This window comes from Lytechinus variegatus, chromosome 19, assembly GCF_018143015.1.
Source record: "Lytechinus variegatus isolate NC3 chromosome 19, Lvar_3.0, whole genome shotgun sequence".
Classification (NCBI taxonomy): domain Eukaryota; kingdom Metazoa; phylum Echinodermata; class Echinoidea; order Temnopleuroida; family Toxopneustidae; genus Lytechinus; species Lytechinus variegatus.
The window spans coordinates 10,908,745-10,935,405 of record NC_054758.1 but is presented as its reverse complement, the minus strand read 5'-3'; the positions used below and the strand labels follow the sequence as shown (position 1 = coordinate 10,935,405).

Sequence of the window (26,661 nt, the reverse complement as noted above, 5' to 3'; positions counted from 1 at the left end):
AATATTCCAATGATCACTATATATATCTAGCCAAAGACTTTATCTCATCTTGCCATTTTCATACTTTCATGGTTCATCTTGGAGTACTAAATTGTAGTTCGTGTGCTAGGTTTTATGAATGTGCTATAGTCTGGTGTGCGTACATTCATATGTAAGATGTAATCTTTCAAATTTGTGTACTTATTGATGATAGTGTTTCCCCCATTTATGTACATATTGGGGGAGTGTGATTGCTGATGAATAGATATTTATTAAAACAATTTGATAAAAATATACATTATGCTTTAAATCAAAAAGTTTTTATTTAATTGATATCTTAGAAACAGTTATTCTTTGGTGCATTTACAGATTTTATGAATGTTGCCTTTTACCTACATGTACATGTATTGCATACTCTTTATGGAGGTAATATTTGTCTTTGTCAACATTTGTATAGACCATTGCCAAGATAAATTGAGGAATGGGGCTGAATTGCCCCTCTTTTGCTATAGGAATTACCTGTTTAGGATTAATGAAATTAAGTAATATATTGTATTCAATAAATGCCAATGAATATTCATTTATATTTAGAAATAGTCAGTGCAATAGCAAGAAAGACATTTTTATTTAACATAGCAGATTTTATAATCATTTAATTTTTTTGTATACTTTTTTACGTTTGTATGTTGCATAATTCCACCACCGAATTCTCAAGTGTTCTGCTTTTTGGGGAAAGAGTCCATCTGCGTTGCCTTATTGCGTTTCTGCTTTTGATGTGTTGTTTGTGTTTCATCTGATGGTTTGGACCTTCAGGAATTGTAATAAATTCATTTGTAATTGAATGGATTCAGTTCCATATTGCAGGGCAACCAATACTGTCTATTCTGTCGTTTATTGTTTACCTTTCTAGCTGTAATAAATGTAATTGTGTCTATTACGTTGCTGCATCACAGGAAGAGAAAGGGAGGGAGAGAAACAGAAAAATGGGGAGAACGTGGGGGGGGGGAGAAATATATAGGGAAAAGACAAAGGAGAAAAATAATAATAGCCAATTTTTATAGAGCGCTTTTCCCAGAATGGCTCAAAGCACGTTACAGCATATTATTTCCCCGGTCATTGGACTCATTTCAATCCCGCACGAAAAGTGCACAATTTCCACTCCCTGGGGAGCAATCCTTAATCCTTGCATTCATTGCAGCCTCATTATGGCACTGGCAAAATCAAACATACAATATCTTTCGCATCCTACTGGGTACCCATTTAGCACCTGGGTCGAGAGTGGAAAATTTTGGATTAACGCCTTGCCAAAGGACACTAGACTGCTTTGGGAGGACCGTGGAAGAAAGGAGGAGAACAGATCAAGGAAAAGGGTTAGAAAGGGTTACACAACATTTGCTCCTGCGACAATTGCTCCGGGCTCTATTTCGTCCATGGTGTAGGGCAAGGATTGCAGTAGGGTTTTATGTCAGGTTTAGGGTGGGGTATAGTGTTAAACCCACTGTTGAAGTTATCTAGTCATTCTATTGTTTCCATGACATTTGCTCCAGCGACAATTGCTCTGGTGTAAATTCCACACACTTTAATGAAATTACCAACTTCAACCCTGGATTTAACACTAAACCTTAACCCTAAACCTAACATAAAACCCTATTGCTACCCTTACCCTATATCTTAGACAAAATGGAGCCCGGAGCAAATTTCCCGGGAGAAAATGTCGTGTCACCATTCGATAAGTGTGTGAAGCTTATTGCAGAGCATTTGTTGCTGGAGAAAATTACAGGGAAGAAAGAGGTGTGAAAAAAGAGAAAGAAAGAGGGGAGCAAATAGTCAGGGGTGATCAGAGAAGATAGAGTGGGAACAGGCCCTGGGGGAAAGAGAGGGTAATTGGAGAGAAACGGGATGAGAGAGACAGAAAGACAGAAAAAGAAAGAAAGAAAGGGGCAAATAGGAAAGAGTAAACAGAGGAGAGGGGAAACAGGTGAAAGAGGGGAAATTGGAGAGAAACGGGATGAGAGAGAAAAAAAGAAAAAAGGAAGGGGTGAACAGAGATGAAGAGGGGAGAAGTGGGATGAGAAACGGAGAAAGAAAGAAGGGACAAAAAGGAAGGGGTGAACAGAGAAGATAGAGTGGGAACAGGGAGAAAGAGGGGTAATTGGAGAGAAACAGGATGGGAAAGAAAGAGGGGACAAAAAGGGTGAACAGAGAAGATAGAGTGGGAACAGGGAGAAAGAGGGGTAATTGGAGAGAAACGGGATGAGAAAGAAAGAGGGGACAAAAAGGAAGGGGTGAACAGAGATGACGAGGGGAGAAGCGGGATGAGAAGCAGAGAAAGAAAGAAGGGACAAAAAGGAAGGGGTGAACAGAGATGACGAGGGGAGAAGCGGGATGAGAAGCAGAGAAAGAAAGAAGGGACAAAAAGGAAGGGTGAAAAGAGAAGATAGAGTGGGAAACTCGGTGAAAGAGGGGGGTAATTGGAAAGAAACGGGATGAGAAACAGAAATAAAGATAGATAGAAAGAGAAAGAAAGAAAGAAAGAAGGGACAAAAAAGGAAGGGTGAACAGAGAATAACGGTGAGAAAGAAAAGAACAGTGAGAAGGAGAAGAAAAGGGAGAAAAAGAGGAAAATGGAGAGAAATAGGATGAGAAACAGAGATAGAGAAATGGGTATGATAAAGGAAGTGATAAACGTGAACGAGTGGAGAACCAGATAAACAAGGAGAGAACAAGAATGAGAGAAAAGAGTGGATGCGGAGATTAAAAAAAAGAGGGGGAGAAAGAGAGAGGCAGAGTAGAAATAGAAAAAAAAGGCAGAAGAGAAGACGAAGATAAGGGGAGATGGAGGGGGTAGCGGAGAAGACGAGAAATTGAGCGAGGGGTGGGAGAGAAGCGAGAAGAAAGGGCGAGATGGACAGACATTCAAAACGAGTAAACATAAACATACCATGTCAATGAAAATACTGTTTATTTTCTTTTCACTGATTGTGAGACCGGCTAAATTTGATTTCGATCCATATCAGCAATATCTGAGAGAAAGCATACACCGCAAATATAAATATAAGTACGGAATGAGACTCGGACGTACTAGCCCAGTAACATAAAACTCTGCGATCGATCGCTGGACTAATTTCTCCGATTACACGGTGAAATACGATCAATCGTAGAAATCAGCCCACGATCAATCGATCAATACAGAACAGCTCGTTATAATTTTACTGGATGGAATGAAAAATGAATCTATATTGTTATAGAAACAAATATGAACTTCGGAAAAAAAATAATAACCAATTATTACAGGGAACGAATGTAAATCAAGCCTTTGCAGATAGCTGAATAATGGAAACAAGTATTCAGAACGTTCATTGACCCAGCCTGTATCTGGCACGTATTTATCATTTATTCGAAACACACATTGAAACAATCTTTGCTGACTACGGGCTCGTTGCACAAAAAGTTGTATTCAATCACCACTCTGAAAAACAAGCGAAAACACACCGTCATTGGTCTAGTGCCAAGTTGCGTTTGACGCAACTCATTCTGCAACGAGCCCCAAATTGTACTGTAAAGAAACAACGGGATTTTGATTATAAACACAGCAGCTGGTCCCAGATGAGTCTGATGCGTGTTATATATAGACTAGAATTATATATCGAGCCTTTATATTTCTATTGTTCATTAAAGTCCTCTCATCACGAAAACAGTTTCTTGTCATTTTCAAACTCTATTTCAAGTTAACAGACTGTGATCTCAAAGGGTTATGCTTCCTATATTAGGTATGTTTCCATAAATAAGATGAAGCTAACAAGCCCGAAGTTTTATTCACATCAATTCTTGTGGTTCCCATGGCTATGAAGGCATGTAGGATCTAGCCGCATGCAGGAAGGGGGTGGGCAAGCAACACCCCCGCGCCCTTTATATAAACAAAAGGAATGAAGAAAAAAATCAAAGCTCTTTCATTATTGGAAGTGTTTTCTGATCTGTTCAGTTCCATCAATAACTTTCACAAACTTATGATAGAAAACATTCGCTCTTGTTATTTTTTATCAGCTTGGTCGCTTAATTTTCTCGCGTTTTTCACTTTATTCCGTCGCTCGCATAATTCTGCTCTTGAGCATAGGTGATTCTGATCCGGTCGGAAAAATCCAATGTAAGTCCTCTTTTACAGATTAACCTTAGAAATATTTATTCGGCGTCCATTTCATCGCTCAACGCAACAGCGTTGCCATAGTAACAGATGCGATCATCAGTCCTCTCGCCATCATCATCCATGTTCGTGTATCTTGATTAACCGTCGTGGCTGTGGAGCGGACGAGAGCTGGAGAGATTGTCAAGCAACGATAGCCGAAGCAATTATACGCTGGCCCGTAGCCATGACGACCTGACCGGGGTAGCGATGCATTTCCGGTGTTCGGGGCGAACGGGAGAGGACAATTTCTGTTTCAAATGAAAGGAAAAGTAGCACAATGTGAGTAATTACCCAGGAAATGCATTACCTTCCTATAAATGACAAAATAAAGAGTAAATTAAATGGTTTTCTTTTACATCCACTTAACAGTTTTCCATCACGACAGTACGCAGGCCTATCATGTCTCTCGATATGGTAGTACTACTGGCTATAGATGAGGAAGTGGGTGGGATCTTGCGCCCCCCTTCAAAAAATCAATACCAAGAAAAAAAAAGGAAAGATTAAAAAAGAGTGAAATACGACCTTGCTTTCTGATGTTATGTCGAGATCTATTAAAAAAATAGACTGATGTAATCAAACGGGTCAATACTTGTTCGCTCGCAACTTGTTAGAAATTTTGCTCCGTACGCCATGTATGGCCCCCTCAAAGTGTGGGGCTCATTACGCCAAAGGGCGTCAGGCTGATCGATCCCCCGTGATGGACCTCCCCTACCCCCTTTCCTTGAAAAAACAGAGCGATTCATTTTGTTCTTCATTTGATAAACTTACTCGAGCATCGGTCCACGTCCTTGTACCTGTCGCACACCTGACGCATGCAGTCGCAGGCGTGCGCCACTCGCCGCACCGTCAACCCACTAGCGTAACACATCAACCCATCATTCGCCATGTCCAGATAGTCCTCCACCATGTCGCCATCGTACCCTTGAATCGCCACGTTCTCGGCGTGGTCGTGCACCTCGTCGATGACTTCGGAATTACAAAGTCCGTTTTCACTGACAACCTCGCTGTGAAATTGGCTGCAGACAGCCGATAGGTGCCATGTTATCTTTGAAACTGGATAAAGGTCTATATATGTATATATAGAAACAGGAAATACACTTTATCTAAAATAATATTATATTTTGTTACACCTTATAGATATTAGTTTCGGGGTGGTGCTGCATGACACAGGATGTGATCGCCCCTTTGATTTTTTCACGTAGTGGAACGGGGGGGAGAGAAAAGGGGGAAGACTAGAATTACGAAGAAAGAAGAACGAAGAGCATAACAAGAGAAGAATAAATCGAGTGATTCTTCATTCACAATTGTATTTCAATCTAGAATAAGCTTATACCCACCCACCCACCTTCGAAAATAACCGAGTGTCACCACTGGCTTATATGTCGCAGATGTGATAGTATTGTATAAACCGCTGATCGGACACCTGGTAAAATAATTTTTGGACAAAATTATTAAAATATGGAATAAAAAAAATTATACTCACTCTGTGCTTTTGTATTACGTAATGCAACAAGTACACAAAGACATAAGGCCACTCCGAAATGTTCCTAAAAAGTGAAACAATAACAAATATATATATATATATATATATATATATATATACACACACACACACACATATATCTCTCTCTGAGCGGAATACAACTTTTGACGGGGTGGAAAAAAGGTTATCATGATGATGTTGACATCAATGAGCATATTGAATTAAATCAAATGTGGAAAAACAATATGGTGTAATTCATACAATACAATCCCTTCCCCTCCCCATCCCCCCCAAAAAAAAAAATGTGTGCCGTCTACTCTTTCGTTTGCACATTACTGTGTTATGTATACTACTGTTTTGTAGAAAATATTAAGCGAAATTAGAAAATGACATCACATTTATTACATCCGAATTCGATGAAATGTTAAAGTGACTGGTTAGCATTGGTTTGACTTTAAAAAAAAATCTGAGCTAGGTCACACTTGTCACCTGTGTCTGTGATATGTTCCAAAAATGAAGCCCAGAAAAAATTGCGTTCGAAAATGATTATTTAGTGCTTCAAAAATTGAAATATAAAGTGACCGGAAACACCATCTAAATTTCATCCCATACACTTATGCGTACTATTTAGGTGTCTATAAGACGCCTATTTACAAAATCAGGGTTTGCTTTGTAGTTTTAGCTTTTTATTCTTAATAATGGTTGTTTTCAGGGTTTATTAAATCTAATACATGCACTTGTACACATGTTTCATCTTGGTTTGAGAATTTTTTTAATCGGCTGCTCACAAAATTAAACAATACCTTTAAGCGTTATGCTTGTACTTTTCTCTTTTAATTCAGCTCTCTTGGGGGATAACTTTCCCCTTCATTGTTAAAACAACGTGTAAAAAATATTGAGAAACACTACTGATCGGAAAAAAAAACAAGGGTCGCAACATACAGAGCGTTCAACTTCGTGCAGAGTATCCACACAGATGTGATTCACACTGTTAAAATACTCGAATTGAACAGTCATGGTGGTGATGTAATATTTCACACTGTGGACTCTTCCACAGTGTGGAAGGTCATGGTGTGTCAGGTATACTGGAATGTGTAAAAATGTAAATCTCATTCACTTATAAAATGCCCAAATCTTGTAGTGTGAACATAATTATTTGAACACTGTGTTGTTGGCTGTGATTAGGCCACGGTGGACACACTGTGGCCACACGGTGATACTCATTGAACACACTATGAATACACTGTGTTCTACACTTTGAAAACACGTTCAACACTCGGTAAATACAGTGTGAACACACCCTATACACTCGATGAAAACAGTCTGAACACAGCTGTGAGCGCATTGTGGATACACTTATGGACAGCCTGTGGGACAAGTGTATTATTTTCAGCAAGGAAATTAATACTTCATAGCAATGGCGGACCCATGAGTTTCCAAATGGGGGGGGGGCGCATTTTCGGATGAAAATGTGACAAGCCCCCACCTCAAATTGAAGGTCATTAAGTCCGCTGAAAATTTGAAAAGCAAAAAAAAGCATCAATTTCAAGGGGGCACACTTGGGTAAAAACGTCATATTGACATTACAAATTTTGATTATGGGGGGAGAGCCGGATCACTCCTCCCCCCCCCCCATCCGCCACTGCTTCAAAGCACAATACCATGCAATAAGATCTCAATATTCTATTAATTTATCCTACATACACTCACCATATTCGAGAGGCCAATAGAACACGATGACGACCTTCTGGCACTAACCCAAGACCTACAGGCTCACACGGCCTCTTGAAATCTTGCGTTAATTCCGAGTCAGCGAGATCATCTCCGTTTATTAGCAAAATATTTTTTTCCAGCGAAAATGTTTTATGAATTATTAAGTCATAGACTTGTAGTCTCTCACACTGCAATATATTCCGGATAAAACAGAAAATTTAATAGACTTTCTGAAGTATAAGCTCTCCCATAGCATCCACTGTACATTATTGGTAACGATAAAAATTATGAACTTGTTTTCGGATTAGACCAAAATGAATGATCTCAATCCTAACGATTTGTTTTATACTCGGTTAAAATGAGCATTCATACAATCCATACATTTGTTCATTGTGTACGATATGTAAATTGTATTCTTACAAGATTATTGTTTCTGATCATTATTCTTCATTTTCGATTCCAAATTTATCATACAATGGCCTTTCGAGAAAATTAAAGTCAGTGAAGCTTCCTCCAAAGCGGAAATCTCCTTTATCATGCTTGTGTGATACTTGGAATCGGGACAGATCGGGATGATCTTAAATCGATTGTATTCGCACATGGAAACAGTTTAATTATTTAGATTATTAAAATAATGATGACTATATGTATCAAATTCATCCAGATTCGTATGAATTCAGTATATATCTATGTTATTCATTGAAAAACTTGAAATAATAATTATTATAAGTTTCTGAATTATTAAGAATTCTATATGCTGAGCAAAGAGTTTAATTGTTTAGATGAATGAAATGGTTATTTTATGAATACTTGGACTCTATTATATGTTTGTAATGGGACTATATTAAGGCTTTACATGTTGTTATTACCATTACTTTTATTATTATTATTATTTCCATTGTCCACAACTTGATGTTCTGTTGGTATATTAAACAGCAACCGGACTTCTTCTAGAAATCTAGGGTTATTCAAATGGGTCCTCTTCTCACTGTTCACTTCTCTTTTTATTATTATTATTATTATTATCATTATTATTATTATTTAATTATTATTATTATTATTATCATTATTATTATTATCATTATTATCACTATTAGTAGTAGTATCATTATTTTCCTCCCTTCTCATCAAGCAGCCCGGCCCTAGACCGATCAAATTTATTATATTATTTCCAGTGACATGACATATACTATTGGTCAATTTTGAGTCCGTGTTATTGGTGTGACTCGCAATCATAGCCAATATCAATGACAATTACCACATCCACTGATATACACATATGCCCGTATTCTAAAGTCCGGCTTAACTTAGACTATGGCCTAACTCTCTGATAAAATTATGGAAAGCCAAACATGTCAAAATCTTCGTTACATTGTATGTTTCTCATGTTTACCGTGGGTATGTGGTCTTTTATAACTTGTGATTAGCGAAGAAAGCTATCTAATTTGTCCTACCGAAACAGTTAGGAATGATTTGAGTGAAAAATGAGCTGATATACATTGAAATTCTACTGATAAAGATTTATGCCACTTTTGGCTATTTACAGTTAAAGCCTAATTTTAATTAGTCTGCTGGGCAAACCCTTCACTCGAGTTAAGGCTCTGAATGTGCAGCCTATACTCATGCCTTTTGTACTAGTATGTTCTAGTCTTTGTGTGGAGGCATGCACACTTGCTGATCAAAGTTCCAATCAGGGTCTATGCCTGCAGACTAAATCTTAATTACATCTGACTTCAAAATACGGACCATAAAGTCAGTCACTTAATCGCTAAGATGCACCATGTCAGAACGGTTATTATTATTGAATGAAAATTTACTTATTCATTTATTCTCGAATATTTAAAGGTAGCCTGATGAGCATAATAAAACAATTAACACACAAGAGCAACTTACAAATGCAAAACAAATGTAAGTTAACATAGTAGGACAAGTGGGCATAATAAAAAGCATAATATAAGGATGGACATATTATGGAGATACAAATGGCGAGATATACAGTATACGAAATACGATGACACACAACAAGCTGGGCCCCGTCTTACAAGGAGTTACGATTGATTCAATCAATCGTAACTCTATGGAAAACCATCAGTGTCATAATTTTTCTATATGAAAAGTTTGCACAATGTCCTTCGTATGCAAAGAGAAGCGCAGCGCAGTGAATTTTCAAGAAAAAAAATGAATGCATGGTTATACATATAGCTAGAAAATATTTTGAACAAACATGTATAATAGATGTTGACGTTGCTGGCCGTCCATAGTTGCGATTGATCGGATCAATCGTAGCTCTTTGTAAGACAGGGCCCTGGTCTTCACCAGCGACGTGTCTATAAACAAAATGTATGAAAATGAAAATATTGGTGTGAAAAAGGCTTCTGATGATAATGATGCACTGATCAAAGGTAAATTACATTGAGCCAGAAAATGGAAATTATATTTAGAAACAATTATTAGATTTGTTTGAAATATAATCATATCCTTTTCGCCTCTCGGATATGCCCAGCCCATCCGTTTTACCCACCTAATTTATTTGATTTGAATTATATATACATGACTTGTATAAAATATAATTTCATATTTTATTACGATAAATGTGTCATTTGTAATAATAGGTACAAGAAAGAATACTGAAAATTACGGAATATTGAAAGACAATGATATATGTTCGATCTCGTTGGGTTAAAAAAAAGATTCATGACTTTCGTGAACATAAATTTAATCAAGTAGGTTACGGAATTTTGTTTCAAATCTATTCAAATATATTACAAGGTTGATCCAATTTAGATATAAAGTAACGGATTGACATTTGGCATTTCGACTAGATGTTCGATTCGCTTTTAAGGCTGGTAGCATATCACCGGTTTAAACATCAGTATTCGTATGAAGATTTAGAACTTTAAACGTCAAGTCCACCCAAAAAAATGTTGATTTGAAAAAATATATAAAATTCAAACAAAAATAACGCTGAAAATTTCATCAAAATCAGATGTAAAATAAGAAAGTAATGACATTGTAAACTTTCGGTTATTTTTCACAAAACAGTGATATACACAACTAGTCGATGATGTCCATCACTCAATATTTATTTCGATTTTTATTACTTTAATTATACAATATTTCATTTTTACACATTTGACAATAAGGACCAACTTGACTGAATAATATAGTATTAAACAATGCTAATTACACATGTTCAGGGAGGAATTAATCGATGTTTCCCTTAACAATGGAGAAAATTAGAATATTTCATATTTCCTATAATAAAATACAAAACTGTTTTGTGAAATTAAGCGAAAGTTTAAAATGTCATAACGTTCTAAATTTGCATCCGATTTTGATGAAATTTTTAGTGTTTTGCTTCTTGAATTTTTCTCTTTTTATTCCAGTCAGCTTTTGTTGGGATGGACGTGTCCTTTAAAAACAATAAGATGTTTCCTCAATATTCTCCTCAAATCCTCACTAGATTTTATTCCAAATCGGGTCGCAGACAAATCGTAATTTGTATGGTGGATTACAATACATTTGTTACACGTTTCCGTACAGCTACCCCGACAGCTACAGGCTGCTATCGCCTGGAAGAAGATCATTAGAATAGCAATATAAATCGTAAAACGTAGATTGAAAATCTTAATCTTTCAGTACTCAATATCAACTTTAGTTTTTCGACACTGAGTTATCAAAGCTCTAAATTCCTTTTGGCGCCACCAGTAGACCAAAGTGTTCAAAACTCGGCTCACGTAGAGGGCTATATTCCCAAGAAGCATGACAATCGCAGACGGATGGTGAATGAGAATGAAAAACGAAAGAGCATTGATGATTCTAGGAATAAGTGTGGTGAGATACACGAGCAAAATGGTGTGAAATACCGTCTTGTTTTCGCGCTTTCTCTCCTCCGAAAAAGAAAGTCCCGGTGGGTTTGAAGATATAGACCTGTAGATGAGGACGTAGAAGAGGCCTGTAAGCGCCATGACCCCAATCCCAATCCAGAGTAGTATTACTGAAAAAAAAAACGTGTGACTTCTCGCCCACAGAATAGGCGCCATGGAGATGGCCGGTATGAGCCAGGTCACTACGCATGCGCATATGATTCGCGGTGGCGTGATGATGTGATGCGCGCCAAAGGGGTCAACCCGGATTGTGATGAACTGATGGAGGGCAGCGAGAAGGATGAGCAATAGAGATGTGAAATCGAAGGGGATGTTCAAAGCCATCATTAGTCTGTTGAAGTTGATGTCTACATGCTGTTGTTCAAAAAGAAATAGGATTATTGCAGAAAGATGATAATGATAAATGATGGAGAGAAAATGGTAAACATAGGCCTAAATTAATTTTGATTAAATGATGTTCAATGTTTGCTTGGAAGCCAATAAACATAAAAACAAAATACATAAAATGATTGTTGAAGGTTTGCATGGTGGTATAGACAGATAGAGAAATGTAGTTACGTAATGACCAACAAAAAATGAAATAAATAAAAATAAATAAATAAGAGGGCCAGGGTAAATTTTCGAAAAATAAGTTACAATCGAGCAACTGTCACCCCCCCCCCCCCGATAATTTTGCCAACAACCAACAAGTTGTTTAGTGCAGCTTATGCCTATTGATTAGACCCAGTTTACGGTAGATCAAACCTGGCTAAGCTTATGAAGTACAGAAGATTATCTTAGACATGTTAGAAGTAGACCTAACTGCTTGTAGGTCAAGTCCATTAAAAGTGTTGTATTTGGTGACACGACGTTTGCTCCTGCGACAAATGCTCCCGACGACTTTAATTTGTCTAAGATGTATGGTTAATGTTAGGGTTGCAAACTTGCGATGGGGTTTAATGATAGGGCTAAGTTTAGAGTAGGGTGTAGTGTTGAATCATTGACCTATACTAAGCTGAGCAATTGTCGCAGACGGAGGCAATCGTCCCGGAACCGTATACTTACCAGGTTGGCTGTTGCAAAGAGGTACAAGCTTATGATGGCGACACTCAGATCGGAGAGGATGATGTTGAATGGTATGATATTGTGTTCCTTCCTCAGATTCTTGTTGAGTAGGATGATGATCAGCGTAATGAAACATGGAACGACTGGGATAGCACCGAAGATTAGGGATATTACAAAAACACTCTCACTCCAAATCTTTTCGAAGCCAACACCAGAAAGATTCGGCAAGGAAATCAAATTACCATCCGTCGAATTCATCCTTTTTTATCGTAAAATATCCAGTTGTTGAGATCTTTAAATGATGAGCCTTGTCACTGTTTCTGAGTTCTTGGAAATCTGAACTCTTAGATTGTTTTGAAAAAAATAATGTTAACCGACAGAACCTATTTATATATCAAATGACTGTATCCTAGTCTGAATATAAAGGGAGTGAAGTTGTTGGTAACTAAACTCCATATATCACGGTAGCATCAATTCAACCAGATTCATGCACTGTATTTGACTGGAAACTGTATATGTAGCTATGCTAATCGATTTTTATATGCCCGGATCATTCTCACAAAACAAATGATTTTTGGTGGTGGATGTCTTGTCTTGTCGATAATTCAGTCCAGACACAAATTCATGACAAATTTTGCTCTGCTAGTTCAGAAACGCGTGTTGTCTCAGTAAACTTTCTGGTTAATTGTACGACCGTCCATTTAGTTCTAGTCAATATTTTACTTGGTGGACGTGGGATTACGCCAATTTAAAGGATGAAGGTCCGAAGACAGAAACATGCTTATCCACAGATCATATTTTGGAACCATGGACAACCAGGCAGAGAGGGTAGGTGCTGGAGAAAGCATCTACATTGGCTGCAGAACTGGAATACCTAACTGCCTTAATCTTGGAACTCGCAGATAATGATTCTCTTGACAAGAATTCACTCTGCTATTTATTCCAGGTATCAAAAACCTTTCAAGTATACATTAATGCCGGTGACGTCTATCAATTAAATCGTTTTTGTTTAAAGTCCATTAGATTCGAATTGAAGCAGCCACAAGAACTTCTTGGCTGATGTTGATAGAGCATATAGAACAATGATGGACAACACCACTAGCCTACCTATGGGTGGCAGGGGGGTGAGACTGCCCTCCCTGACGAGTCACAACCCATGCAAGGGACGTATCCTTGCCCCCCCCCCCCCTCGTCACAAATGATCCCTGAAGAGCCACCAGTGGCCCCCTCCTTTGAAGTTGAAGACCTTTTTTTCTTTCTTTCTTTTTTTGGCTTTAAAATTTTTTGGCGGACGGTTTTGCCCCCACCCCCTGTGGAAACTCCTAGGTACGCTACTGGAGAAAACCAAGTAATATCTCAAAGGTTAAATGCACAGTACTGACATCTTTAGATTGTCTGAACACGTACATGTATGTCAATTTAATTACGGTCCTCGTTTGTGACCAGTATACAAACGTTAAATAATTGACACAATTCATCAAGGGCACTTAGCATAATGGCTTCACAATCAGCTGAAGGTAGGCTTTTGATTTTGGTTTGCTTTGAATGAGAGCAATAATCAGTCTATCTAATTGGAATTTGTTATGATTATAACGGGCGGTCGGTGAACAATACGAATCCACTTGACTTCTACTTCTTTGCTTATAAGACCGGTATGTAAAGCCCCTTTCACAATTGCTCGTGCGATCACTTGGTCACAATATAATTATGTTGCACACAATCACAACGGTAGTAAGCAATCGCACCACCAATTGTGAAAGGGGCTTTAGGTCTGCTTGTTTTTCATGACATTATTCAGAAAGTGTCTCACTTGTGCTGAAGCCACCAGCAACCCCAAAACCAACAATATGTCATGTGGGAAGATTCTCTGTATATAGCCAAAGTAGTAATTAGGTCTTCACAAGAGTCACTCTAATTCATTGTCATACTGACAAAAATTCACGTTTGATGATTAAATAGACAACAAGATAGAACATTGATAAAAGTTTTTTGATGTCCACTTGGATATTTCACTTTATACACGCTCATGCTTGAGTGAACCCCATATTTTAATCGTTGTTTTGTCCTTATGCTTTTTAAGCTCTCCCTATGTTTCTATTGCCTTCAATCAAGCGCTGGTATTGATTTAATTATTGTTGATCAAGTTATACAACATTTTAAAGCTTATGATGTACATTCAAACTCAATACAAATCTCAAAATTCTTTTTCGCCGACTTACTGTTGGTTTGGTGCTGGCGGGTAAAAAAAATGTCAAATTGCCCATTCGTCTACTGCCAACTCGTCCACTCACCACATGGTCTACTTTCGTTTAGTCTAATGCCGTTCCGTCCATCAACATTTCGTCTAACAACCATTTGGGCCAATAACGATTTGGTACCATCGCCACCTCGTCTAATCACCATTTCGTCTATGACCATCTCGTTTCATAACCAGTTAGTCTATTTTCCTATTCATTTTCATTCATTATGCACTGAACAGTTAGTCCAATTAGACCAAATAGGACACTGACTAAATGGGTATTGAACCAACTGGCTGTAGACGAAATGGTGAATGGAAAAATTGGCATTTAGACCATGTGATGGTAGACCAAATGATAGAAGACGATTTGACAATTGGACGAATTGGCATTAGACGAATTGGAAATAAACCGTAACAAATGAGGTTTTAGACGCTATGGAACACTAAAGGTAGAAGAGAAGTACACGGAGAGTATCGTCGTTCGGAAATCATGGGTAGGCATCGAACCATATTATTAAAGCCTCTGTTGAAAAAAAAGAGACCCCTAATCGACCCTTTTCCGGTCAATGTCAGGTTCTGTCATGACCGCAACGCGTCGCATTCCCGCATAAAGGCCGTTATCGCGCACTGTGCGTCGCCTTCCCCGGAAGCGCATTTCCGTTTTACACCCTGGCGAAGGCATTTTCAGGAAAAGTAGCCAAAAAGCGACTAGTGAAGAGTCTACGTCTACGTTTGTTTACATTATCAGCTGGGCGCGCGATCCAAAGTCCGCACCGAAGTTATCCGCATACTTTCCAGGTTCAATACGAATGTTTGCCTTGATCATTTGCCTTGCCGATTTGCTGATGTCTGTCTTTCTCTCTATCTGTCTATATATCTATCTCTCAAATTCTATCTCTATCTATCTATGTAACTGCAGTATCTATCTATCTAATAATCTTCTCTGTCTCTCTCATTCTTTATCTAACATCTATCTCAAATTCTCTATCTCTCTCTATCTATCCATCCATCTGTCTGTCTTTCTCTATTTCTCTCTCTCTACCTATGTAACTACAGTATCTATCTGTTAATTTGTCGCTCTTCTCTCTCATTCTTGATCTATCTGACATCTATCTATCTCTCAAATTCTCTATCTATCTCTCTATCCATCTATCTATCCATCTGTCTGTCTTTCTCTATTTCTCTCTATCTATTTATCTATTTTTTAACTAGAGTATATATCTATCTGTTAATTTGTTAATAATCTTCTCTGTCTCTCTCATTCTTTAATTATCTATTTAATATCTCTCTCTATATCTATCTATCTATCCATCTGTCTGTCTTTCTCTTATTCTCTCTATCTATTTATCTATCTATTTTTTTAAACTAATCTATATGTTAATTTGTTAATATTCTTTGTCTCTCTCCCTATTTATCTATCTAACATCTATCTATCTCTCATCTATCTATCTCTATCTATCCATCTGTCTGTCTTTCTCTATTTCTCTCTATCTATATATCTATCTATGTATCTATCTATCTGTTAATTTGTCTATCTTCTCTGTCTCTCTCATTCTTTATCTTTCTATCTATCTAACATCTATCTATCTGTCTCTCATATTCTCTATCTCTCTCCTTCTCTAGCATCTGTCTGTCTTTTTTCTCTCTTTCTCTTTGTCCGTCCATATTTCTATCTACAACATCTCTCCCCCTCTCTATCTATCTATCTATCCTTCTCTCTCTCTTTCTCTCTCTCCCCCTCTCCCTCTATATATCGACCTCTCTGTCTCTCCCCCTCTCTCTATTTATCTATCCATCCATCTCTCCCTCTTTCTCTCTCTTTCTATCTATCTATCCACCTCTCTCTCTCTCTATTTCTATCTATATCTATCTATCTGTCTATCTATCTTGTCTCTATCTATTTATCAGTCTTCTATATCTATCTTTCGGCAGCTTCTAAGTGTATCAATCCATCAAACTTCAATTTGTCTTTCCATTATAAGTATCTGTTTATTTTGATTTTGTCTGTCATTCTATTCATTTAGTTAATAATTTATTCAAAAAAATATATATCATAAACAACGCGACTGCAAAAGCATGTTCGGATTTCACTCCTGACTGCCGCTCTCTCTGTACATGAAGTGCCGAGGAACTCTGTGCTCTGATCAGTAACTGTGCAAATTGCATGCGGTGGTGGACTCGCCTGTGTCGCACGCTGCATGCAACCAGCGACGTGTGTAGACTCTTCACTGGTCGCTTTTTGGCTACTTTTCCGGAAAATGCCTTCGCCAGGGTGTAAAACGGAAACGCGCCCCCCGGAAGGGCAGTAAACAGTACGCGCTAACGGCTTTTTGTGCGGGAAGGCGACGTGCAGTCTGCGTTAACGGCCTTTGTGCGGAAAGGCGACGAACGGCCAATAGTGGCCGTCAACCGGATGACAAATTGAAGAAAATTCCAGACGGTGAACAACAATGTTAACAATATATAGCGCAAAAACTATTTCTATATGTTCTATTGCGCTGCAAAAGCTCCCCAGATGCTTGCACTGGAATAAACAGGTTTTTAATTTAGTTCCAAATTATGTATAATTTCAAGAGAGTTGTGGGTCTCATAAATAAGAAATGACATTAGAAAATCTCCTATAGTGTTGCTTTAGACTTGTGTGGGGGTTCATTCAGTGTGAGTGTCTCTTGGGGGCTACGAAGGTGGTGGACATGAGATCGGGATTTTAATTTCAAAGATTTCTGAGATATAACTTGGCGCCGGGTCGTTAAGACCTTGAAAGACAATCATTAAGATTATTTCCCGGACGGCTTCCCGGACAGGTAACCAGTGTAATTCTCTTAATAATGATGTGACTTGAGATAATTTGGGAAGACACCAGGGCTCCGTAACACAAAGATTAGCGACGAATAGCAAATATGAGACAACACTTAGAAAACTGATTGGTTCCTGGTCAGTACCCTTCAGTAATCTGCACCAAATGCGCGTGTAATGTTGATCTTGGTTGGTCAGTTCATTTAGCGATTGATCGCTAATCTTTGTGTTACGGAGCCCTGGTGACCGTTTCATAAAGCTGTTCTTAAGTTAAGAGCGACTTTAAAAACGACTGGTGATCCTTTCTTGTGGTAAACGATTTATTCATTGGCGAGGGTTAAGCGCATAAGAAGGGTTCATCAGTCTTTCTTAAAGTCGCTCTTAACTTACGAACAGCTTTATGAAACGGCCCCCAGATTAAACGTGCATGTGTGTTTTGCAATGTCTGCAAAAGAACGTTATTGATAAAAATTACGTTTTAGAAATAATCAAATCAATAAACAAATAGAAATTGCCTATAATTTAATTATTCATGCATTTATTTTTAGGTTTTAGTTCTTTTTATTTAGGATTGCCTTTTCAGTTGAATAAAAATGTAGTTCATGAAGACAAACACTAAGACATAATATAAAAATATACAAAATATTTCCAAACAACACCTCAATAAAATGACACAATGCTTGTCTATACAGCACAAAATTTATGACTAAATATAGTGCATAGTGGGTATGTGCCGCGGAGGGGACCCCCATTTTTAAACCCAAGTTTCCGTTCCAAGGCATAGCATTTTTGTCTTATTTAGAAAAAAAAACAGAGAAAGCCGCTCCAAGGCATAGCATTTTGTTCTTATCGAGAAAAAGAAGAAAGAAATCCGCTCCAAAGCTTCGCATATTTTTCGTTACGCCGTTCCGGTCGCATTGATCTGCTGCAATTTTGGTGAAAAGCGGCCGCCGAGCGCTGTCAGACCATCGTCTCTGCGCGAGCGCACCCGGCGGGGCCGCGCTAGCTGCATCATGCACGCCTGCCCGTTCCATAGGGGTGCATACGCACGTACTCACACGCTGGCAATCCGTTCCAAGGACCCCCATTTTCACAAAATTGTAGTTCAGAAGCCCGTTCTGAGGACCCTCCTTTTTACAATAAGCCCGCTCCAAGGCCCCCGTTTTTTGTCTCGCCCGCGGCACACCCCTACCACTTTTTGGTCGAGTGCCCCCCCCCCCCCGGGGCCGGCACGTCCGTAAACATCTTCAGCAGTAAAAGAGAAAAATTATTCCGAATAAGTAGAAAATGAAGAAAATTGGATAAGAAGAGGAGGTGGAAGAGGAGAAGGAGGATGAGAAGAAGAAGAAGAGGAGGAGGAAGGAGAAGAAGTAGAGGAGGAAGAAGAAGAGGAGGAGAATAATAATAATTATAAGCAGTTTTTAGAGAGCCATAGTCTTTATGCGTGTAGAAGAAATATTGTTTTCTTTAAAGATAATACATGTGCTTCTTAAAAATGACTAAGAACAGGTAGTGGCAGGCGTAGTACCAGAACATAAATGTAATAGATCTTGAAAGAAGTAAGTAATGTGTTCTCTAATATTCAAATTGTATTATCTTAAATAGGCGTTAATTTATTGCCATACCTCCGTCAACGACTTTTTGAATTGCACCATCGTATCAAGATAGGGAATAGTATTAAAACTGCAGATATTAATTCTACCAAGGCAGCCACTTTGAATGCCAGAATAAATGTCTCCGTACGGTCGTACAGTAGTCCCATGAGGGCCCCACCAACGGGGTTTCCTACACCTAGACTGAAAAATTGGTAGCACATTCCGTTGGACACAATCTCCAGAGGCAGGGATTTCTTCGCAAGTAAACTACCCATAACAATCTTGGCCCCACTGGCAAACCCATTCATGAAGGCCAAAACAACCAGGGACCAGAAACTTGAGGCAAAAGAATTGCAGAAGAACGCAGTGGCTGCCGTGAGGCTTAAGATACAAGAGAGCATTTCCACAGGAACGAAGTCACGCGACGATATGAATCCAATCATCAAACGTCCAACAATGTTCGCAGCACCACCGGCGGTAGCTAGGAAAGCGCCCTCAGCAGTGGTGTACCCTTTCGCCACTGCGTTCGGGATGACATAGATGATCCAACAGGTGTAGGTGATACCAAATAGAAATTCGAAAAAGAATGGGAACATGAAAGAAGGGTTCTCGGCGAAAAGTCTGACATCGAAAAGATTTTTAATGGAGCTACAAACACTAAATCGAGTAGCACTTCGGCTGATTTCTTGAGGGAACGACTTGGTTGTCCCCTCCTCCTTTGGGCTCTGATCAATTGAAGATTTCCGGGGATATACCAACTCATTGGCAAGGACATGTTCGACAGTGTCCATATCTGACACAATCTTGATTTCATTTTCGGCTTGAAGTAAACGTCTACCGCTCAATGTATTGCACTCAGATGTTTCTACTTTTGGTATTTGCAAGTTTACACTTTCTTTCACCGCGTTGGAGTCGTGACCTATGACCTGTGTTACTTCTAAGTAACCTTCTTGTGCTGTCTTGCTTTCCGTGGCACGTGTGGTCCTTGACCCTTCCTGGTTCTGCAGTTTGACTGGCTTCATAAGAGCACCAACCACAATGTAGTTCAGATTGAGCGCACCTAGTATGACCATGGCCCCACGCCAGCCATATTCCTCATGTAGTTGTTCAACAAGGAGTGGAAGCAACATCATTCCTAGGCCGCCACCCGTCAGTATCACACTAACCGCCTTCTCAAAATTGTCGGGGAAGTAGTCCAGGGTTGCAGTTGTGTGGGCTGGAAATACCACGATGCTGAGGCCAATACCTGTAGGTACAATTGAAGATGAATAGATGCAGTTGCATTAAATATTTATTTCATTAGAGAGTCTGTAAAACTAAGGTTTATCGTCGCTGTATTATTGCAGATCTACATCAGGGGCATATTTCATAAAGTGTTGCAACTGTTGTAACTTTGTCATTGTGGCAACTCCCATAGTAACTTTGACTTTGACGTTGATTGCTAAGCCCTGTTGCCAGTTGGTAGTTGACATAATGCCAAAGTTACAACAGTTGTAGCTCTTTATGAAACGGGCCCCTGGTGTATGGTTTATGAAATCGTGAAATTTCAGCTGGAAAGGGTAACACTGTACTGAAGACTGCCCAAATAGATAAGGACATGTGGGACAGTGAATTGTTATTACTTGGAGAAAGACCCGGTTACACTCCGTAATTCCGAAGGCTCGTAATTCTGAAAAGTGTTCGTTAATCCGAACATTTGTGGCGTTATTCCGAAGGTTCGTTGTTCCGAAGGTTCGTTAATCCGAAAACGAAATAAGGTTCGTTGTTCCGAAGGTTCGTTAGTCCGAAAACGAAATAAGGTTCGTCAATCATTTCGTTTTCGGATTAACGAACCTCACTTTGTTTTCGGACTAACGAACCTTCGGAATTACGAACCTCATTTCGTTTTCGAACTTCGGAATTACGAACCTTCGGAAATACGAACGTTCGGAATTACGAACCTTCGGAATAACGAAGCTTTGGAATTACGAATGTATGCGGAGAGACGCGACATTTTAGAAGTAATACAATATCTTCCAGAATCACTTGACACATACCTGTTACTCATACGTACAGACACGTCAACGGTCAATTATTTGGATTCTGTATGAACTCATTAACCGGTTGAATACTGAATTCTGTCATTCCCAAAGACTTTGTATATGTATAACCTGGTTCCAGTTGTCAACGGGTCAACTCGTTACCACATCCGGCATTAAGTTATAGAATATTGATGAAAAAAATATATTGCTATGTACAGCCTTCGTAGCTCCAGTGCAAAATAGGACTTACTTTAGGTGATTATGTTATACTTACCGTGTACTTCTAAAAAGTTCCCAAAAATGAATAGGTGAAGGGATATTGTAGACCTAGTAAAATTAGAAAATTAGTTATCATCGTCATTATGGTGCAGAAACAGCAGCAGCAGTAGCAGCACCAGTATAATAGTAGTAATAGTAATAGTAGTAGCAGTAGTAGTAGTAGTAGTAGTAGTGGTAGTAGTAGTAGTAGTAGTAATAGTAGTAGTAGTAGTAGTAGTTGTAGTAGAAGTAGTAGTTGTAGTAGTTGTAGTAGTAGTAGTATAGTAGTACTTGTAGTAGTATTAGAAGTAGTAGCAGCAGTAGGAGTAGTAGTACTAGTAGTAGTAGAAGAAGAAGAAGAAAAAGAAGAAGAAGTAGTAGTAGTAGTAGTAGTAGTAGTATAGTAGTAGTTGTTGTTATAGTAGAAGTAGTAGCAGTAGTAGTAGTAGTAGTAGTAGTAGTAGTAGTAGTAGTGACGGTGGTGGTGGTGGTATCGGTAGCTGGTAGCGGTGATGGTGAGAGTGATCACATTTTCGGTGGCTTTGGAGTAGTACTTTTCATGGAGTTGGTTGTAGATTAGTAAGTGTAGTTTTTATTGTTGTTACTATACTACTTCCACCCGAGGGCACTTCCATTGGCGAGTGGATGACATACGTGCCCACGGGGTTTCGAAAAGCACCCCAAACAAGTATTTTCGATGTTCTAAAAATGCAACCTTAACAAGTATTGGCGCGTGAAACCGTACTCTCAACAAGTATTGGAAACAAAACGGTACCTTTGACAAAGTATTCCCTGAATTGACCCCCTAAACAAGTACAACGATATCTTAATTGTTATTTGACGGACATGATCATGGATGTCGGATTTACCTTGACCTTCATTGGGTTCAGTACCAACCCACACACCTCGCTCAATTCGGACACCATACAAGTATAAAGTTTTGCCAAAAAGTACATCCTTTACAAAGTCTTTTTATACCCTCGCAAATTGGACCGTAAACACGTAGTTGTCCTCGCGAAATATTCCTCATTTTTCATTATTTTAGTGTTTTGACACCCGTATTACGTCACGTACGTAATGTGCCCTATCTTGAAAAAGATATGTTTTTAATGTGTTTTGGGGGTCACGCATGTTATTCACTCTTCAACGGAAGTGCCCCTCTCTGGGTTTCCACCACGTGGGGCCCGTAACACAAAACTTAGCAATAATCGTAGCACAATGTTTCTTCGATTGTTTCTATTGTCTACGATGTACAATCAATCGTAAATATCAAGCATACGATCATTCGCTAACCTTTGTGTTACGGGACCCAGGTTACCAATATTGTCATCCCTATCGAGTAGGTACCAATAAATAAAGCCTTGATAGCAGAAGGAATTGCCTTCAAACACGTAACATCAAAAATACAAGCCCTTGGCTGGCTGAAAATCGAGTTTGTCTCTTGGAGTTACGTTTGTCGTGTTTGTTAACAACTCTTCCTGCAACGGGCACATGAGGTTTACGATCGACTGACCTGCAATGCCCATAGTCCAGACAAAATGTTCTCCAGAATTGCTCAAAGCAGAGAACATCAAACCAAGGGAGGCGACAACAGCTCCCACAATGATTAGCTGCCTGGCTGAGAATATCTTCATCAGGGGTATATTTGCAATTGCTGTAATAAAATCAAAGGAGAACTAAGATGGATAGGTAGTAAGCATATGAAAGAAATTATGGGGAAAGATGGGAAAGTATTTTGGACATCTGTATGTTGTCCGCTGGTTTTAGGGAAATTGGTATTCGGTTACCATCCTGAAATTACTTATAATCCTAGTGCGTGATTTACCCATTTCTAGTCTGATCCTGTGTTCATGATATCCTGCAAGAATTGTCTGGCTGTAGTCATGAGGATTAATTCGTGCAACTTTCCTGACTGATTACCAGTACGCAACCCCCCCCCCCCCAAAAAAAAAAGAACGCCAGGACAATCTGGAGAAATTTCTATGAATAAACGGTAATTCTAGGGTGGCAAATGTTTCGCTTCAACAACCCTCGCTCTTGTGGCGCTCGTCCTTAGGCAATGTTCAGGGGAGAAAGCTTTTACAACTTTACCTCAATACACTACTACAATGATGTCTTGTTAATCACATCTCCCAGCAAACTGTGTTTTGATAGGTATGCCTATTACATGCTCAGCAAATTTGAAGATATACCATTACCTTTTTTCGTATAGCGTATATACATGTACATGTAGGTGCAGGTCAGAGATCCGGTAGGTAATGCTGTTCGCAAAGTTACGTACGACTTTACGAACGACTGGAACCTGTTCTTGGGTCATAACTCAATTACATAGGGATATCAGATGGCACAAGAAAGGATCACCAGTCGTGCGTAAAGTCATTTGTATCTTACGAACAGCTTTATGAAACACCCACCCGGTCCTTAGTACTGCACTTATGTCGTTGAGCAATGCATTCAATATGACGTTGCTTTTTACCATCGTGTATATATGTATAATATATATATATATATAATATATATATATATATATATATATATATATATATATATATATATATATATATAATGTAAGATTACTCATTGGAATAATGGAGTTATATTAATAATAATAATAATAGCTGGATTTATAAAGCGCTCTTTGCCAGGGGATACAAAGCGCTGCTATTATTACCTCGGCTTTAGCTCGAGCTACCATCACCATATTGTCCATATTGTGTGAATGTATTTTATGAACAGCCCATTTTCTTTTGAATTGTCTGTTTATTCGTCACTATTAGGATGAATTTTGTTTGAAAATGGTTTGGCGCCAGAACAGAGTTGTAATGACGCAGTCACACCGATAAAGCCGACTCAAAACTGACCGACGCGCCGTTATTACGTTATTTTCAATTACGTCATTGAAAATAACGTAATTGTTCCGATCGGTCTGGGGTTGTTTTTTACCAATGTGACTGTGGCATAAACTTGTAATGATATCATTTGAATGGTACCGATAATACCTCACTCTCGTTACCTAGTATGGAGCTGAATCCATTCGATAGACCGAAAGCCAAGCCAAGTATCGCCGTGGTCGTCTGCAAGTCGCGTGTCATGTCGTTGATGAAAAGACCGAAAGACTTCATTGTACCCAGCTCCAAGAACACGCCCCCGAAGGCAACGGCTAGGACGAGCCATCTCCTGGGAATCCTACACCCTGTCAAGGACATGATAGTAGATCACGTAGGTCCACCTCAGGAATGAAGGCAGTGGTGTGCCTCTTTTAATCCGTAAGTGAAGTTGGTTTAGGTCATCAACAGATGCTGTGGGTGTTCTAGGTTCCAACTCCGGTAGGGTAAATACAGATTTCTTGGAGACTGTTAAAATGAGAATCATAAATATCTTCATTTACATTACAGATGACATGGATGGGGTATATGTAGGTCTTCTTCAGGTATCGATGTTGTGGTTTAACTTTTTTAAATGCAGATCGTGGTGATAATAATAATGATGACAATATGATAATAATAGTAATATTAATAATAATAATAATAACAATAATAATAAAAATGATAATAATAAGAGTCAACATTTATATAGCGCTAATATTCATATAGACAAATGTTTCTAAGCGCTGCATACTGTTACCGCCGGCTTGAGCACGGCTCTTCTGACCGGACGCTCGAGCATTCAAGATATTCTTTCCTACCGGATACCCATTTACTACACTTGGGTGGAGAGTGACAATGTAGAGAAATTCCTTGCCAAAGGATGCGAGTGCTGCGGTGGGATTTGAACCCCGGACCTTGTGTTTCAAAGTCCGGAGACTCATCGACTGGTTCCACAACACCTCTACGTGATACCTCTACCTATCACGACACCTGGTAACCTTCAACTAGGATATTAGTTATTACCGTGGATAAAGATGGCTTAGTTTATCTGCTGATGCAGTAGGTGTACGAGGTTCCAACTCCGTTATTATATAGGCGTGTTACAGTAACTGCGGATCTCTACGCACATTTTTCATAATTTTCTCCCCTCTTATCACATGTTTATTCCATGATGTGTGTATTTTCTTTGTCTCGCCTGCATAGCAGAGCGAGACTATCGGCGTCGCTTTTCCGACGGAGGCGACGGCGGCGCGTCGTCAACATAAAAACTTAACCAAGGTTAAAGGTCATGTGGGTCATATATCTAGATCAAGAAACTTGGACATAAGGGTACTGGATATCAATGAACATCCTGCATGAGTTTTAGATCGCATGACCAAGGTCAAAAGTCGTTCAGGGTCAACGAACCGTTGTTTTGTTGGGGGTTATTGTTGAATAACCAGAACAACTTTGCAAGTTTATAGATCTAGTTCATGAACCTTCTTTTCTCCCCTCCCCCTCCCTTTGCTTTTTCTAAGTTCCGCCAATAAGGGGACCCAGGCCCCTCGCCTCCCATGGATCCGCCTATGTAGGAATACCCCTTTAAAGAAACAAACAAAAATCAACTTTGATCGGCCGATCGGGGAAAAGATATGTGAAAAAAAAATCGGAATCCCACTATTGGCGAAAGCTGGATCCGCCCCTGAATATATAGTGTTTTATTATCGTTATGAATGGTGTTTGTTTCTGAATAATCATTCAGTATTCATTTTTATAGTCAGCACTGCTGGTATATTGAATCGCGTAATGCAGGCGAGACTGCCAGAGGCGTTCCACTTGTTCCCCCATCTTGTTTTATATATCAAAAGCACTCCGATAGAGCGAACACAAATTTCGAGAGACTCCGTCAAATAGATACTCACTGCCAGGGAATTATTACACAATATGAAGTAGTTCCTCAGGTATGAATGCAGTGGTGTATCTCTTTAATAGCAGACTCTGGTATCCTCGCATCCTATTAAGGGCACGACAATAGATAAAGTTGGCTTATCTAATCTCCGAATGCAGTTAACGTAGGCCTACTAATTTCCAACTCCGTTGGGGTAAAGTTGTTCGTAAGATACGAATGACTTTACACACGACTGCGAAGTGATATATCCCTATATAAATGATGTATGTAATTTATTTAGAACCTCGGATCAAAGGTCTTCCTCAAGTATGCAGTGGTGTACTTCCATCTCCGTCAAACGCAGACTGTGGTAAACTATAAAACCAAGCTATCAGAACTTGCTAAAACGAATTCCCTTGTAAAAATCAACAGTTGCCAGACGCACTCTGACATCCGAAGACCACGTGACAGGGCTCTGGGAACGTTTTTTTTTCTTCAGTGGGGTTGCTGACATGGGCTGAAGTCTCTCCTCAAAGGTGGGGGGCACAATTGAGTTTTCCATTGTTCTTTTACATACACACACAGGCAATTTTTTTTATAAACGTTCTGGCCTAATCGATATTTGATTTTTATTTTTAATCGAAAAGGAACCTGTTACAAGGATTGTCAGCAGTTACCCATGAAGACGATACTTGAAAAATATTGTCATTCCGACCTAAAAAAAATTGA

General features: G+C 39.0%; 2 protein-coding genes across 3 annotated transcripts; both read right to left on the bottom strand.

Moving 5' to 3' along the window:
* Positions 1-10,736: 10,736 nt before the first annotated feature.
* LOC121406181 lies at positions 10,737-13,224 on the bottom strand. The gene is made up of 2 exons (XM_041597203.1): positions 12,290-13,224; positions 10,737-11,599 (listed from the first exon to the last, which is right to left on the bottom strand). Exons 1-2 carry the CDS (start codon positions 12,545-12,547, stop codon positions 10,994-10,996), a joined length of 864 nt encoding a protein of 287 aa, XP_041453137.1. The 5' UTR covers positions 12,548-13,224; the 3' UTR covers positions 10,737-10,993.
* Positions 13,225-18,844: 5,620 nt separating this feature from the next.
* LOC121406037 (monocarboxylate transporter 14-like) lies at positions 18,845-26,367 on the bottom strand. 2 transcript variants are annotated; one of them, XM_041597041.1, is made up of 4 exons: positions 25,967-26,367; positions 24,212-24,551; positions 22,712-22,852; positions 18,845-20,165 (listed from the first exon to the last, which is right to left on the bottom strand). In XM_041597041.1, the coding sequence occupies exons 2-4, from the start codon at positions 24,402-24,404 to the stop codon at positions 18,955-18,957; spliced, it is 1,545 nt and encodes a 514-aa protein (XP_041452975.1). In that variant the 5' UTR covers positions 24,405-24,551; positions 25,967-26,367; the 3' UTR covers positions 18,845-18,954. The 2 variants fall into 2 exon arrangements, with proteins under 2 accessions (XP_041452975.1, XP_041452976.1); XM_041597042.1 differs by lacking the exon at positions 25,967-26,367 and adding an exon at positions 25,089-25,339.
* Between the last annotated feature and the right edge of the window lie 294 nt (positions 26,368-26,661).

What these genes read in the sequence shown, in the direction of transcription:
- LOC121406181 (XM_041597203.1), bottom strand. Translation starts at nt 12,547, where the DNA reads ATGAATTCGACGGATGGTAATTTGATTTCCTTGCCGAATCTTTCTGGT. An exon ending in TCTTTGCAACAGCCAACCTG is followed by an intron (nt 11,600 to 12,289) that starts GTAAGTATACGG and finishes TTTGAACAACAG; the next exon opens with CATGTAGACATCAACTTCAA.
- LOC121406037 (XM_041597041.1), bottom strand. Translation starts at nt 24,404, where the DNA reads ATGTCCTTGACAGGGTGTAGGATTCCCAGGAGATGGCTCGTCCTAGCC. An exon ending in TGGATTCAGCTCCATACTAG is followed by an intron (nt 22,853 to 24,211) that starts GTAACGAGAGTG and finishes ATTTTATTACAG; the next exon opens with CAATTGCAAATATACCCCTG. An exon ending in CTGGACTATGGGCATTGCAG is followed by an intron (nt 20,166 to 22,711) that starts GTCAGTCGATCG and finishes TTGTACCTACAG; the next exon opens with GTATTGGCCTCAGCATCGTG.